Genomic DNA, 14,433 nt, shown 5'->3' on the forward strand with positions numbered 1-14,433 from the left:
TCAAACTACTTTATGCAATGAACAATGATCTTTTTTAACTGCCAAATCCCTTTAGCTGCTAATTTCCTTTCCTCAGCTTCATTCCTTAGACTTAGATTTTGACACTTTTGAGCACTTCCTCTTGGGCTTTCACCTTGAGCACTAGAATTTGCTGCTTTTTTTTGGTATTGGATCTTCATCCCAAAATCATAGATTTAGAGTTCATCAGTCCATCATTTGACGAAAAAGGAAAGGAAGACCTAGAGGTGACTTGTCCAAGGTCAAGACTTCCAATTCTAAAATTAGTACTCTTTTTAAATATATTTAATATTTTTATTTTCCCTCTTTATATGTAAAACAATTTTCTTATATTTGCTTCAATCTGTACTCAGAGACAATCAGTTCTTTCTCTGGGTATAGATACATTTTTCATCATAAATCCTTCATACTAGTCATGGACATTGTATGCTGAAAAATAGCAGAGTCATCCACAACTGATCATCCCAGAACATTGCTGTTATTTTATACATAGTACATTTCACTTTGAGTTCATGGAATTCTTTCCAGGTTTTTCTGAGAGCATTCTGCTCATCATTTCCCATAGAGCAATAGTATTCTTCCACCCTCTAGTAACAAGTTCCATCAAGACTCAATTTGAATCTCTGTTTTCTCACTTGGTGATCTCATCAGCTTAGTGTTCTCACTTATGCTCTCAGTGAAGATGACACCCAAATGTAGGTGTACGATAGTTCTAATTTTCTGAGCTTGTAGTCTTCCGTAGCCCACTGTCTACTGGGCATATCTACATTAATGTTAAATGAGCATCTTAAACTTAAATATTTAAAACTAGACTGAGTATTTCTTCCCCTCAATTTGTCCTTCCTACAAACTTACCTATGCCTATGGAAGGCCTCATTTTCACAGTTACCTGAGTTCATCACCTCCCAAGTTGTCCTTCACTCTTTCCTCTCCCTCATTCATCTCTATATGTAGTTAATTGCCAAATTTGGATTCTATCTTCCCAGCATCCTACTACCATCCTATTCTCTCCAGTCACTTGGCCATCACCACTTCAGGTGCTCATGACATCTCTTTTAAATTATTTTAATTGCACCCTACTTGGGCTCCCTGTTTCTAGTCTTTCCTCTTTCCAATTCATTCTCCACAAAACTTATCAAATAACCCTCCACAATGTTGGCATATGTCACTCTGCTGCTAAAAAACCAAAACAAAACAAAACAAAAAAACCTTCATTTGTTTTCTTCTTGCCTTGAAGGTAAAATACAGATTCCTTAGCTCTGTATGGAAGGCTTTCAATACTGTGGCTTCAACTTTTCTTTTCAAAGACATGAAAGTTATTTTTCATATTCACTACTTTTTGTTACTACATTTCTTACTACATTCACATTTCACTACAATTTTCTAATTCAGTAAGTCTCCTGCCTTTGCATTACATAAGACAGCCCACATAGAATGCATTTTGTCCTTATCTGTGTATCACAAATTATTATTTTCCTTCAAGGCTTCTATTCAGATATCACCTCTTCCACAGAAGACTACCAAGATTGCCTAGTTGGTATTTCTTCTCTCTTCCTTCATTTACTTAATTGTGTACATGTTGTATCCCCTTGGTTATTAGCTCTTTGAAAGCAAAGATTGTTTTATTTTTATATCCTCAATGCCTACCATTATGTACAAGTCTTATATATTATGGATATTTAACAAAATGTCCTTTGAATTCTCCACCATCCAGAAATGACATCCATTTTGTTTCAAGGTGCTATACTTTATATTCTATTTTGTGTTATTGTTACTTATGTACATACCTATCTCCCTCTTCTTGTGGATAAAGACCGCATCTTATCTATATTTAAATTTCCTCCAGTATTTGGCCCAGTGCTTTTAATGAATAAATGATGCTTAATAAGTATTTGTTGAACTTTTTTGACCACTCAGATTTTCTATTATTTTTTTCCTTACTAGGTAAGTAACATCTAAAAAAGCATGATATTGTTTCTGGGTTACATTTCATTGACTAGAATTTGACCTATAGTATAATAAAATCTCAAGTATATGATAAATTCTGTTTTAATGGAGATAAATTATTTTTAATGTTTCTTTTTTAAAAAATATAGAATTTAATAATTATATTATGTGTCATTTTTTCCCTTAGATTACACCACCTCCATCCCTGTCAGATCCACTTAAAGAGCTTTTTCGGCAACAGGAAGTTGTAAGAATGAAACTGCGTTTGCAACATAGTATTGAAAGGGTACTAATTTCTTACTGTATTTTTTTTAAGGAGTTTAATGTTTAATACGGACATGAAATTAGATTTGTCCTCTAATTGACCAGTCTACTTTGACAATGGGTTACAGTTTCCTCCAACTCTTTATTGTAGTTGCCTTTTTTTAAAATGAGAAAACAGTCCATTTATCTAATTCATTAAAAACTTGTTTTGAAATAAATTATTTTGAGATACCTTCTTCCATAATTCTTGATTATGTTATAAATGACTCAAAAGTCCCAGGTAGTTTCCTGTGATTTTTGTTTTTTTTTGCTGAGGCAATTGGGGTTAAGTGACTTGCCCAGGGTCATACAGCCAGGAAATATTATGTATTTGAGATCAAATTTGAACTCAGGTCCTCCTGACTTCAGGACTGGTGCTCTATCCACTGCGCCTCCTAGCTGGCCCTAGTTCTTTGACTTTCAAGTGAGTCCTTTAAAGGACCCCAAGTCTTGGGAGAGTTATATGATCTTACAAATAATAGAGCTAGCTATTGTATTCAAATGAACTATCAGTTTCTTGATCGATTTCTTATTTTTTTATGATATTGTATAGTATTGAATATTTCTCTTAAAGTATGTAAGAAGACACTTTGCCCCCCACCCCAACCCAATCAACTCTTCAAGGAGAAAGACCAGAAGATTGTGATGGCAACAGTATCTTGTGGTATTCATTCTTTTAATTCAGAAAAGAATATTTGTATCTAGTTACAGAAACCTCTCAAGGCTTCTAATAACCCTTTATATTCAATATGCACCTTTAATTTCCTAAATTTCCTAAAATGTACTACTAAATAAGTTATATTAGTCTTTAATAATAATGTCCAGAAACCATAATAAATGTGGTTATTTATTTAAAAATGTTAGAAGAAATTATTTCCAGTGAATAAATAAAGCATAAAATTATTGCAAGCTTTCCCTCTTGTCTTTCTTGCATTTGTAGAGATCATGAAAATCACTTCTGATTTGACATTCTTTTTAATATATTTGATACATTGTATAGCGTTGTTTAGTATGTTACTATAGCATACTGTTATATTAGTATCTATAATACTACAGAGATTTTTTTTTTCCTCTGTGATAGTAAAAATGTAATATCTAGGGGCAGCTAAGTGGCGCAGTGGATAGAGCATCAGCCCTGAAGTCAGGAGGACCTGAGTTCAAATGTGGCCTCAGACACTTAACACTTCCTAACTGTGTGACTCTGGGCAAGTCATTTAATCCCAATTATCTCGGTCTATATGTAATATCTTTTTTTCTTCTTCCTTTATGTATTACTCCTTAAGAAAAACTGTTGAAAAAAAATGTATCAGTAATGAAAGTACTCTTCTCTAGTCATTTTCTTTCTTCAAACCAAAATTTGAACCTTTCTAATTCATATATTTAACTTATGACCAAATTGGCAATGAATTTTAAGCTTAGAATTGCATTTTTAAAATATCATTTTAAAGTTCATTGTTGTCATTCAGATATTTGCCATCTAAAAAGCATCAATAGTTTTTTTTTAACTAAATTAACCTGATTTCTTTGATATTAGGAGTTTTCAGTGGGGAAACTTTCTTTAACAATACAGATTAGAGTCTGTTATGCATGTCATAGTCTTAGAATTGCAAGGAATATACACATATGTGTATATAAAAATCAATCACCCCTTTTTCTCATTATAAATTATAAATGTTAGCTGTTTAAGTAGATAGCATAATACTTTTAGGCATGTTTGTTTCTATGATATCATCATATGCAAAAGAGGAACAGACAACTCATGAAAGAAAAACATTTTCAAAAATTTTCAACCTTTGTCAAATCTCATTCTAGAAATTCAATAATCTATTTCTAAGCTCTTAATGAAAAGAAGACAAGTTCTGAATCTTTGAAAATAAAATAAAATTTAAATGATACTTCAAATATAAAGTAAATCACTGTGTAGACTACATAGGTTTTTTTTAATAAATTTTTTTTACATAAAGTTTTCTTTTTATTCCACTAGGAAAAACTCATTGTATCTAATGAACAAGAAGTTCTTCGTGTTCATTATCGAGCTGCAAGAACATTAGCAAATCAGACACTGCCCTTCAGTGCATGCACTGTTCTCCTGGATGCAGAGGTGTACAATGTGCCCCTGGATTCTCAGGTATAATGTTTCTGGTGTGGTCGGTCAATTTTTCTGTATCTGTCACATTTGAAATAGATGCTATAAGATGTGGTAGAGATATATGCATGTATATCACCTCTGGCACTGACTGGGTAATCTGGGCAAATCTCTTAATCTCCCTCATCTGTAAAGTGAGTGTATCACCTTTGGTACTTGCCTCACTGGGTGGTGGTTGTGTTGAGACTGTTGTAAAGATTTTTTGCAAATCTTAAAAGTATCTTTGTATGGTAGAAAGAACCTGTATTTTGAGTTAAGGATTCAGATCCCAGCTCTGAATTCAGTGTGACCTTGTGACACTGGGCCTCAGTTTCTTCTGGAAACTGAAAGATAAAGAATGACCTTTAATATGTGATTCTATGGTTCTATATGAATGTTGTTTATGGTTTTTCGCTATTATTTGATGAACACAGAAATAATTTTTAAGGGAGAAAAGGCCATCTTAATCTTCTCTTTTAGGCAGGAGAGGAAAATTTCTGTTTCTAGCTATTTTAGTCTTCTATAGGCAACCAAAAGAATGTTTCATTCCTATGACATAGGACCTCTAAATGCAGTTTTATTTACAAATCAGATTTTAAAAAAACATAAACCATATAATCTTGATTTCATTAGGTGATTTTTCTAAGGTATTTTTTGTGTATAAATTTCTTGTACCTCTAAGATCCCCCTATCTCTTAACAAATGAGATTAAGTAAGTAGGTTTAAAGTATCTGACATTTCTTTAATGTAAAAAAAAAAAAAAGGAGGGGGTAATAAATGCCGTCTTTCTTTGAACATTGGTGTTGACTGAAATAGGGAATATAATTCTAATGAAATATAATTTGTTAACTACAAAATGATTTACCAATGTAAATGAAAAATACTATGTTACATATTGGAATCTGTTGGGCCTGAATGATATAGTCATATGAAATAAAATGAATCTATACAGAAGAGAAAGGGAATATACACTGTAAATAAAAATTTAAAATATGGGATTATAGGAAATAAAACACAGTAATGAGAAAAAAAAAGACTTGGAAATCATAATTGTCACCATTCATTTATTCAAAGAGATAGATATTAGCATGTATGAGTAAACGTTAGATAATTGTATCATTTTTATCCTGGAAAATAATATTACTTTTTCTCTAAGTACATGTCAGGGACCTATAAATGTGAATTCCTATCACTCTAGTGGACATAATTGCATTAGATACAAACAATTCATATGACTTTAACCAGAGTCAATAAAACAATAAGAGTCAGAATCATAATTTAAAATCAGGTCTTCTCAGGTCCAACTTTCCACTATACTATCAGTCAACATGCATTTTTTAAATGTTTACTATATGCCGTTATAAGACCTGGGAGTTTAGGAAAAAGAAAAAAAAGTTACCCTTCCCTGAATGAGCTCACACACCAATGAGGGAGACAACATGTAAACAACTAGGTATGTACAAAACATATACTTAGTAGATGAGGACATTCTGAAAGAGGAAGACATTAGTACCTGGAGGTACTAAGAAGGAAATTTTACAGAAAGTGGGATATAAGCTGAACTTAGAAGGAAGCTAGTGAAACTAAGAAGTTGAAATGGAGAAGAAATATGGACTCATGGTTTAACAACCTGAATATAGGCCAGAGTAATTGTGTTGCTAAAGTATAAGAAATAAAAGTTTAAAAAGTAAGAAAGGTAAGAAAAGTAGATAGGTAAGAATGCTCTTAAGTGCCAGTGGACTTTTAATTTGATTCTGGATGTGATAGGAAGCCACTGGAAATCTCCCAGCAGGGATGAGGTGAGGGGTAGGAAGAATGTGTGACATGGTCAGGCCTACAAGTTAGAAAAAAATAACCTTAGCAACTAAGTGGAAAGTGGATTCGAGTGAGGAGAGACAGTTAACCTAGTTAAAATGTTGTCAAGGCAGGTATGACAAGTTTAGCAGTGGATTAGATACTTGGTGTGAGATTGATAAGTCAAGGATTACAGGATGAGAGAATAGTTGTCTTCAAATATCTGAAGGATGTTGGTGCAAAAGTGACTTAGTTTTTCCCTATATCTGCACAGGACTTTGAAGACAGAAATGATTTAATTAATCAGAAGAAATATTTGCTTTCTTTGTTAATTATAAAGAAGGGCCATTGTTGGACAAATAAAATACTGGGGAAAACTATTAGAGGAGAGAATGAACCACATTTGTACATTGCTTTAGGTTCACAGAGCACTTTTCTTACAAAAGATCTTGCAGATAGAATAAACAACCATTTTTTTTTTAACATTTCTAATATGTACTTTCAAAAGATTGAATTACATGTTACTTTGAGGTTCTTTTTAGTTCTGTCAGTCTGATTCTCAAGCTCCAATCATCCTAAAAGAAAAATATTGGATAAGATTAATGAAAAAGACTGTTCAGAAGTTTACACATAGCCCTGGGAGTTACTAATATTTATTATGCTTTATTTTAGAAATATTGTAATGAAATTTAATCTGCTATTATAAAAAATTTTGAAAATCAAGATAGAGTCAAAGTATACGATGTAAAGCTCAAAAAAAGAAATTTTTCCTAAGCACTGGCCTCAGAGTCAGGAAAACTTGAATTGAAATCCTTATATCACATACTGGCTGTGTGTGACCCCTCACAAATCACTTAAATTTCTCAGTACTTTGGGCATCTTTCTGTGTAATAGAACAAGTGTCAGGCTACATTAGTTTGCTTACCTGAAAATTCCCTATGCCATTGAAATTACCTGTCCAGCCCCTATCTTCTGCAGTCAGATAGTTCTTTACATTTGAGGCTTGATTCTATAGCATTAAGAAAAGATGTATTTGCAAATTTGGTTAACTAATAATTTTATAGCATTCATATAATTAAATCTTTACTAAAACCTTTGGTTTTGTTCTTCTAAAATGAAAGTAAAAGAAAATACATTCTCATATAAAACAGGACATTTTTAAAGCATACTTATGTTTGTAGATTTAAGAATGTTGAGGAAAGTTTTTTGTTTATTAAGTTTAAATAGCTAGGAAATTGAATACTTGGTAAATAAATTTTCATTGATACATATTTTTCTTACATTGCCAGATTTTCCTCCCAGTATCCCTTGCTCTTCCTCTCCATCACATGTAACAATGTTTTTAAAGAAGGAAAGAGAATGAGAGAAAAAAATTAGCACAATCAGTAAATCAAAAAAGCCTTAAAATATAGAAAATATGCCCCACTCATGAGCTCTCACTTCTGTAAAGGAGTAGAGGGTATCTTTTCATTTCTCTTCTTAAGGGCCATTCTTGTTCTTTATAATTTTGTAGTATTCAAAGTAAATTTTTTTAAAAGCTGATTTGTATCAAAATCATTTTCTTTAGCCTTATTTAGAAGAGTAGCACTCATATCTTTTTTCCTTTTCATTTCTTATTCAACATTTTTATCACTTTTTCCATGTCATTTTCCTATTTTCAACTCATGGTTAGATGGTACAATATAACCCAGTGTGTGGGTGAGTATTAAATATTTCCAGAAAGGTTTTCTACCCCAGACATCATAATGCATGGTTGAGAGTTCCAATTCCATGACAAAAGACTATATTCTGCAAAATAAATGCTGGTGGAGAATGCTAAACCACTTTAACCCCTCCTGGGCTCATTGTCCATATGTGCAAAATGAGGAGTTTGAATTAAATGATCCCAAAGTACTTTCCAGTTCTTATATTTTGAGGAATTAGTTTCCTAATGTGTTTGATGCAATTATAGGATGTGAGAGTACATAATGGAGACAAGTACCTAGAGTAGTACCTGGAATATAACAAGCAATCAGTAATATTGATAGATTGAATACTAATTACCCTTTCTATGTTCAAATGAGTGCCTATTTCAGACAGCCCACTTAGGTGAGTGCTCATTACCTATTCAGATAATAAAGTATGTGACATTTTAAGTGATCATTTGCCTTTGAAGAGGTCAGAAAATTTGGCTAAAAATTGGCACTAACAGTAAGTCTGTACCATTTACCCTTTTCTCTTCCCATTCACTGATGTGGGTAAACAGGAAAGACTGAAAATTAAAGAGTGGTGAAGCTGGTCGTGAGAAAATGGAGCTGTGGAGTCAGTTAAGAAAGCCAGCTTTTCATGAAGAATCCCTGTTTTCCCCTGTACCTTGTAAAAGAGTACAAGGTGGGGAAGAATTTCTCTCTTTCCCACCACTGGCATATTATATCACATGTAAATAACTGCAGGAGACATTTGTTGTTGTTGAGTCATTTTTCAGTCATGCCCTACTCTTCATGAAAACCCCATTGAGTTTTCTTGGCAAAGATATAGAAATGGTTGGCCATTTCCTTCTCCAGCTGATTTTACAAATGAAGAAACTGAGGCAAACAAAGTTAAGTGACTTGTTAAGTGACTTGCTTAGGATCACATGGCTAGGAAGTATCTGAGGTCAGATTTGAATTTTAGGAAGATGTGTCTTTCATCCTCCAGGCCTACTACTCCATCTGCTGAGCCACCTACCTGCCTTCAGCTAGGATAAATGAATTAAAATTCTGTCAGAGTAATCACAATTACAGAGTAATATAGCATACTATATTTGTTTTGGAATGTTAAATGCATATTCCTAGGTATTTCCTTATCTCAGAGATAGTCTTTTTCAGTACTTAGACAACATAGTGCTAAACCATATAGCACTTCAGGTGGGAAAAATCCTTGTGCAGCTCCCACTTCTCCCTCAAGGCTTTTTGGATACTTTTTGGTGTGTATGATTTGAAGGATTGATTATTTATAATAAAATATTACATGGTTTGAGTTTAGATGTCTGGATTTAGCTATATACTGGGTAAATGTTGTATGTTACTCATAATTTGCTATTTTTGTTCAAATTCTCAAATGAATGTACACTGTCAGTGTTGGATAGTATTGCACCTAGAGCCTAACTTCGCTCCTAATTATCTTTATATCTCACTGCAGTGGCTCACTGGCAATACTTGTAGTTGCAACAGCTGAAAACCATACACGGTTCATCTTGTTTGTTGTAATGGCTTTGTGTGCACTTAAAGCTCAACAATCCCTCACACCCAGTATCTGTAGCAGCCTGCATCTAAAACCACTTTTATTGCTATGCCTAAGATAAGAGGGCTTTCCCACCCGAGGAGATTGAGAAACAGTATTGAAGCACCTGTTTACAAAGGTTTGTCACTCATTCTCTATATGCTCGTCAGTCCTAGTGTAGAAAAAAAAAATGTTACATTGTCACATTTTAAGAGTGGAACAAATGTACAATATTGTAAGGAATTTAAAATCTATATGCAAGCTAAGCTATTAGAGTAAGAAGGAGAATCTATCCCATGCACATCAGCTAACCAAGCACTATAAGGCTGAGACCGCAGCAGCTGGAGAACGTTGCCAGTCGCTTTCCTTTGGTCTTACCCTGGGTTCATTGTTTTAGAGTTGTCTGCCTCATGAACAGTAGAATTTGGTTCCTAGTGTTCCAATTCTGAGGATTTATATTTCTAAGGATAAATAATGTTATACCTATATAGAAAGGGAACTACTAAGCAATAAAGAATCATAGAATGATTACAGTCAGTTGAGAAGCAGATATACAAACTTCACTAGGATATTTGGAATAGGGCTGCACATTATCTCTTTTGCATTTAAACTGGGCTCTGTCTTTTTTAGTGTTTACTATGTGGGTAACTAATAATTGGCAAGTCTGCTACTGCTGCTATTGCCACTATAACTTCTGTGGCAACTGTTACCTACTGTTCTAGTACCCAGGAAAATACTAATTGCCTTTCAAGATCCTACAAGGCCTTTTACCCAAAAGAAAAAATATAAGCGGGAGACAGCCCTCCACAGAATTTCCAGTGGACCAATGTGCTGAAGAAGTCAATAGAGGAAAAGGGCCTCCCCCATTTCTTTAGAGCAGTTATTCTTACTCCTTAAAGCTAATAAGATGGTGAGGGCCTCTGTGTGTGTGTGTGTGTGTGTGTGTGTGTGTGTGTGTGTGTGTGCAGTTTCGTAGGCAATTTAAATTGTCATCAACATCAATAAGAGACAGGCTATCTGTGACTATTCATAACTTTGGGGAAAGAGTTTCCTCTATCACACATTCCTAAAGAGTTTTTATATACCTAAACTTTAATGTTCACTGTCCTCAGGTACTCATTTATTTATTTATTTCTCAACTATCTGAGGACAGAGACTATTTATGTTCTTTTTATTTTTTCCTTTTTTTTTCTTTTTTTGTTATTTCCTGATAGAACAGAGAATTGGGCACAATGGATGGTCAATATACTTTCTTTCCTTATGGCCACAGAAATAGGATGTTAGATTAAGCCAAGTATGGAAATGTAGATTTTGGATAGGTTAATCTGTAAATAACTTTCACTAGATACTTAAAAGGGAATAAAAGAAAAACTAATTAGGTTGCCCCACATTCATAGCTCTCAACATATTCTTAAATGAATAAATAAAAACACAGGTGGGGCATAAGGTCAACTAGGTTTATTGGAAGAGTTAAAGCAAGAGGTTTAAAAAGGATTATAAAATTATTTTTAATGAAATGAGACTGTTGGAAGAAACAATTGGAAAAGAAATGAGAGGTCAAGGGGGAAGTGTTCACAAAGAAATGAGAGTTATAGAAAGTTAATAACTTGGCACAAGAGATCATTTCCTAAAAGAAACTCCAAAATAAAAACTTTCAGCAACATTGTAACCAAAAGCCAGAGCTTTGTCCAAAAGAAAGAAAAAATGTTTCAAGCAGCAAGAAAGAAAGCATCTAAGTACCAAGAAGTCCCAGTTAGATTCATACAAGATTCATTCAATACTATAAAGGAATGTGATATTTGAGAAAGGAAAAGATATAGACTTAAAAACAAGGTTAATTTACCCTAAAAATTGAGTATAATCCTTTAAGGAGAAAAAATGGATATGTAATGAAATACAGAACTTTCAAGCATTCCTGATGAAAAACCCAGAGCTGCATAGAAACTTGGAAATTCAAACACAAGATACAAGAGAAACATAAAATAATATGAGTGAGCAATTATTAGGGAGTGAACAGAATTGAACTTTTTATGTTCTAATATGGAAAGATAATGTATGAACTTAAGAACCTTATCATTGTGGGAAATAGAAGTCTAAGGGTCTTGAAATAGTTTGTTATTGTTTTGATTATCTTAAAATAAAAAAGGAAAGAGAAGAGAAAAGTATTTTAGGATAGGGGGAAAGAGAGAAAAAAGGATAGAGAAATTATCACATAAATTGAGTAATCACATAGTTTATACAAACAAGGAAGGAGGGGAATACTTGGACCTCATTTTCACCTGAATAGTTCTGAATACATAAATATATTTCATTCTACCAGGAAACAAGGGAAAGAAGAAAAGATAGAGAGGAGATCCTAGAGATTAAGGGAGGGATTCATCTTTATCAAAACAAACTTTAACCATGTTGATTAATTCTCAAAGAGGGGGAAAGAAAGAATAAAAAAAAAAAGGAAGGAAGAAGAAAAGCTGCAATTGGATATCAAGCTAGGGAAAAAGGACAAGAGAACAAAAATAGAATCCATTAAACATAGAATACTAGATGAGAAAACTCCTCTGTCATAATGCTCTTTTTTGTAAAGAAGAATAGGAAATCCAAATCAAGACAATGATCAACAGTGTTTCAAGAGGACTCATGATCAAATATGCATCCATTTCCTGACAGAGGTGATAAATTCAGAATGCAAACTAAAACATACTGTACATGACCAATGTGGGAATTTGTTTTACTTAACTTAGTTTACTTAACTATGCTGGAAAGGTTCTATTTTTAAATTGTCAAGGGTTGAAGGGAGGAAGATTTGACAAAGAAGTGGGTTTCCTTCATTTACAAAAAACAAAACAAAACAATTTGTTTAGGTTGAATGAAGCTTAGATTAGCAAGAAAATAAGAAAAACAAATCTTTACAGCAAGTTTCTCAAAGGCCTCATTTCTAAGATATATAAAGATTTGATTCAAATTTATAAGATTATGAGCCATTCCCCAGTTGATGAATGGTCAAAGGATATGTGTAGGTAGTTTTCAAAGGAAAAAATCCAAGCTACTAATAACTGAGTGAAGAAATGCTCCAAATAATTATTAGAGATATATAAATTAAAGAAACTCTTAAGGTTCCATCTGACTAGATTGACAAAGTTGACCAAAGTTCCAAACCACTAGATTGACAAAGTTGACCAAAAAAAAAAAAAAAAAAATCCTGGAGGGCTGGGGAAATAGGCACATTAATATCCTGTTGATAGAGCTGTAAATTGGTCCAGCCATTCTGGAAAGGAATTTGGAACTATGATCAGAAAGTAATTAAATGTGCATTTCCTTTTATCCATTGAGACCACTATTAGAATTTTATCTCAGAAAAATCAAAGAAAGGGGGAGAAAGATCAATATGTTTAAAAATATGTTCAAAAATTGTGGCAAAAAATTGCAAATTAAAGTGGGGAGACAGCAATCAGTTGAGCAAAGGCTAAATAAATTATGATATATGAATTTAATGGAACACCCATTGCATCAAAGGAAATGATGAAAAGGATAGTTTCAGAGTAAATGGGATAACTTATATGATTGGATGCAGAGTAAAATTAATAGAATTAGGAGAACAATTTATACAATAACAAAAATTGTTAAGACAATTTTGGAAGACTTTAAGAACTCTGAACAATGCAATGAACAACCACAGTTCCCAGATGATTTTTGATGCAGAAAATTAAACAACCTCCTGACAAAAGTGATGAAATCAAGATGCAAAATGAGACATGTAATTTTACCTGGCTAGTGTTGAGGATTTGTTCTGCTGACCTATTTTTTTTTTAACATATTACATTTATTTATTTACAAAAGGGGTTTTGTGGTTTATTTAGTTTTTTTTTAATTTTTCAGGTAGAGAAAAGGAAAGGGACTGGATGTAGGGAGAGAAAATAAATGCTTATTAAATGAATGGATAAATGAATGAGCGATTTTTTTTAAAAGCATGAGTTTTCTAAAGAGAAAATAGGTAAAAAGGGACAAAAACAGAACTTCAGCAAATTCCAACATCAAAGGAGTATATGAGAAAAGAACTCAAAAAAGGAATAGTTAGGTAGAGAATCAAGAAAGTATAATATTATAGGGACCAAAGTAGTAAAGATCATTGATGAAGAAGGGAAGAATATCAGTCTCAAATGTTTATAAAGAAGTTACTAACCATAAAGATAGAGTTTTTAAAAAATCATTAGTTTTGATGATTTGCAAGTCTGGTATTTTTAAAAGAGTAGTTTCAACAGTGATAAAAACAAAAACCAGATTACAAGAAGTACAGAATAAAGTGAGAAGGGAGAAATGGATTCAAGTTAGTCTCATTCTTCCATCATGGAGTGACTTGTATAGAGTATTCAAAAGCTCTTAAGAAAGGATAGAGATTTTAATGGTTAATTTTTGTTCTATAATACTTTCATTTTTTTTCTTTTTCAGACTGATGATAGTAAAACATCTGTGAGGGATCGATTTAATGCAAGACAGTTCATGTCTTGGTTACAAGATGTAGATGATAAGTTTGACAAGTTGAAGGTAGGTATATTTAGTAGTACAATTAAACTGAATGTCTGCTCCATCCAAAAAATGTAAACAAAAAGTGGTTACAGAGTAAGAAAGAGTTGGCAAAGGAGTCTTCACAAAAGTAAGCATGAATCTTTATTCCTGACTAGAACTAGAAAGTATATTGGCTATTAGTATTGCAGAGTATGGTAGCTTATATCCTTGAAAACATTTTTTTAATGGGGTTTTCATAATCGTTAGATCTTTATCTGAGTTGCATATGCCTTTTGGTATTTTTGACATGAAAGAAACAAAAGGGTGGGATGAGGGTGGGGAAGAAGGTTAAAAAACTGGTACTAGTTCATAAAGAATATAGATTAGCTTAAGATTTTATTTATATTTTTCATCCATTTTCTCTTTATCTAAATAGCAATAATCACAAAAAGTTTTCTTTTACAATTTGGGGGCATATTCTGTAATTCTAACCCATAGAATGAACA

The 14,433-nt window shown here is 32.8% G+C and overlaps 1 protein-coding gene across 7 annotated transcripts in view; it reads left to right on the forward strand.

Moving 5' to 3' along the window:
- ANKRD12 (ankyrin repeat domain 12) overlaps nucleotides 1–14,433 on the forward strand; it is a 168,012-nt gene that overhangs the window by 148,881 nt on the left and 4,698 nt on the right. For 6 of the 7 annotated variants that reach the window (XM_051970453.1, XM_051970456.1, XM_051970451.1 and 3 more), the window contains 3 exons: nucleotides 2,153–2,251; nucleotides 4,253–4,396; nucleotides 13,871–13,966. In XM_051970453.1, coding sequence (XP_051826413.1) covers nucleotides 2,153–2,251; nucleotides 4,253–4,396; nucleotides 13,871–13,966 — 339 coding nt within the window. Of the gene's footprint in view, nucleotides 1–2,152; nucleotides 2,252–4,252; nucleotides 4,397–9,346; nucleotides 9,503–13,870; nucleotides 13,967–14,433 lie in introns of those variants that run through there. The other variant, XM_051970457.1, reaches the window with a different exon arrangement.

The sequence above is a fragment of the Antechinus flavipes genome, chromosome 1 (genome assembly GCF_016432865.1).
Source record: "Antechinus flavipes isolate AdamAnt ecotype Samford, QLD, Australia chromosome 1, AdamAnt_v2, whole genome shotgun sequence".
Classification (NCBI taxonomy): Eukaryota; Metazoa; Chordata; class Mammalia; order Dasyuromorphia; family Dasyuridae; genus Antechinus; species Antechinus flavipes.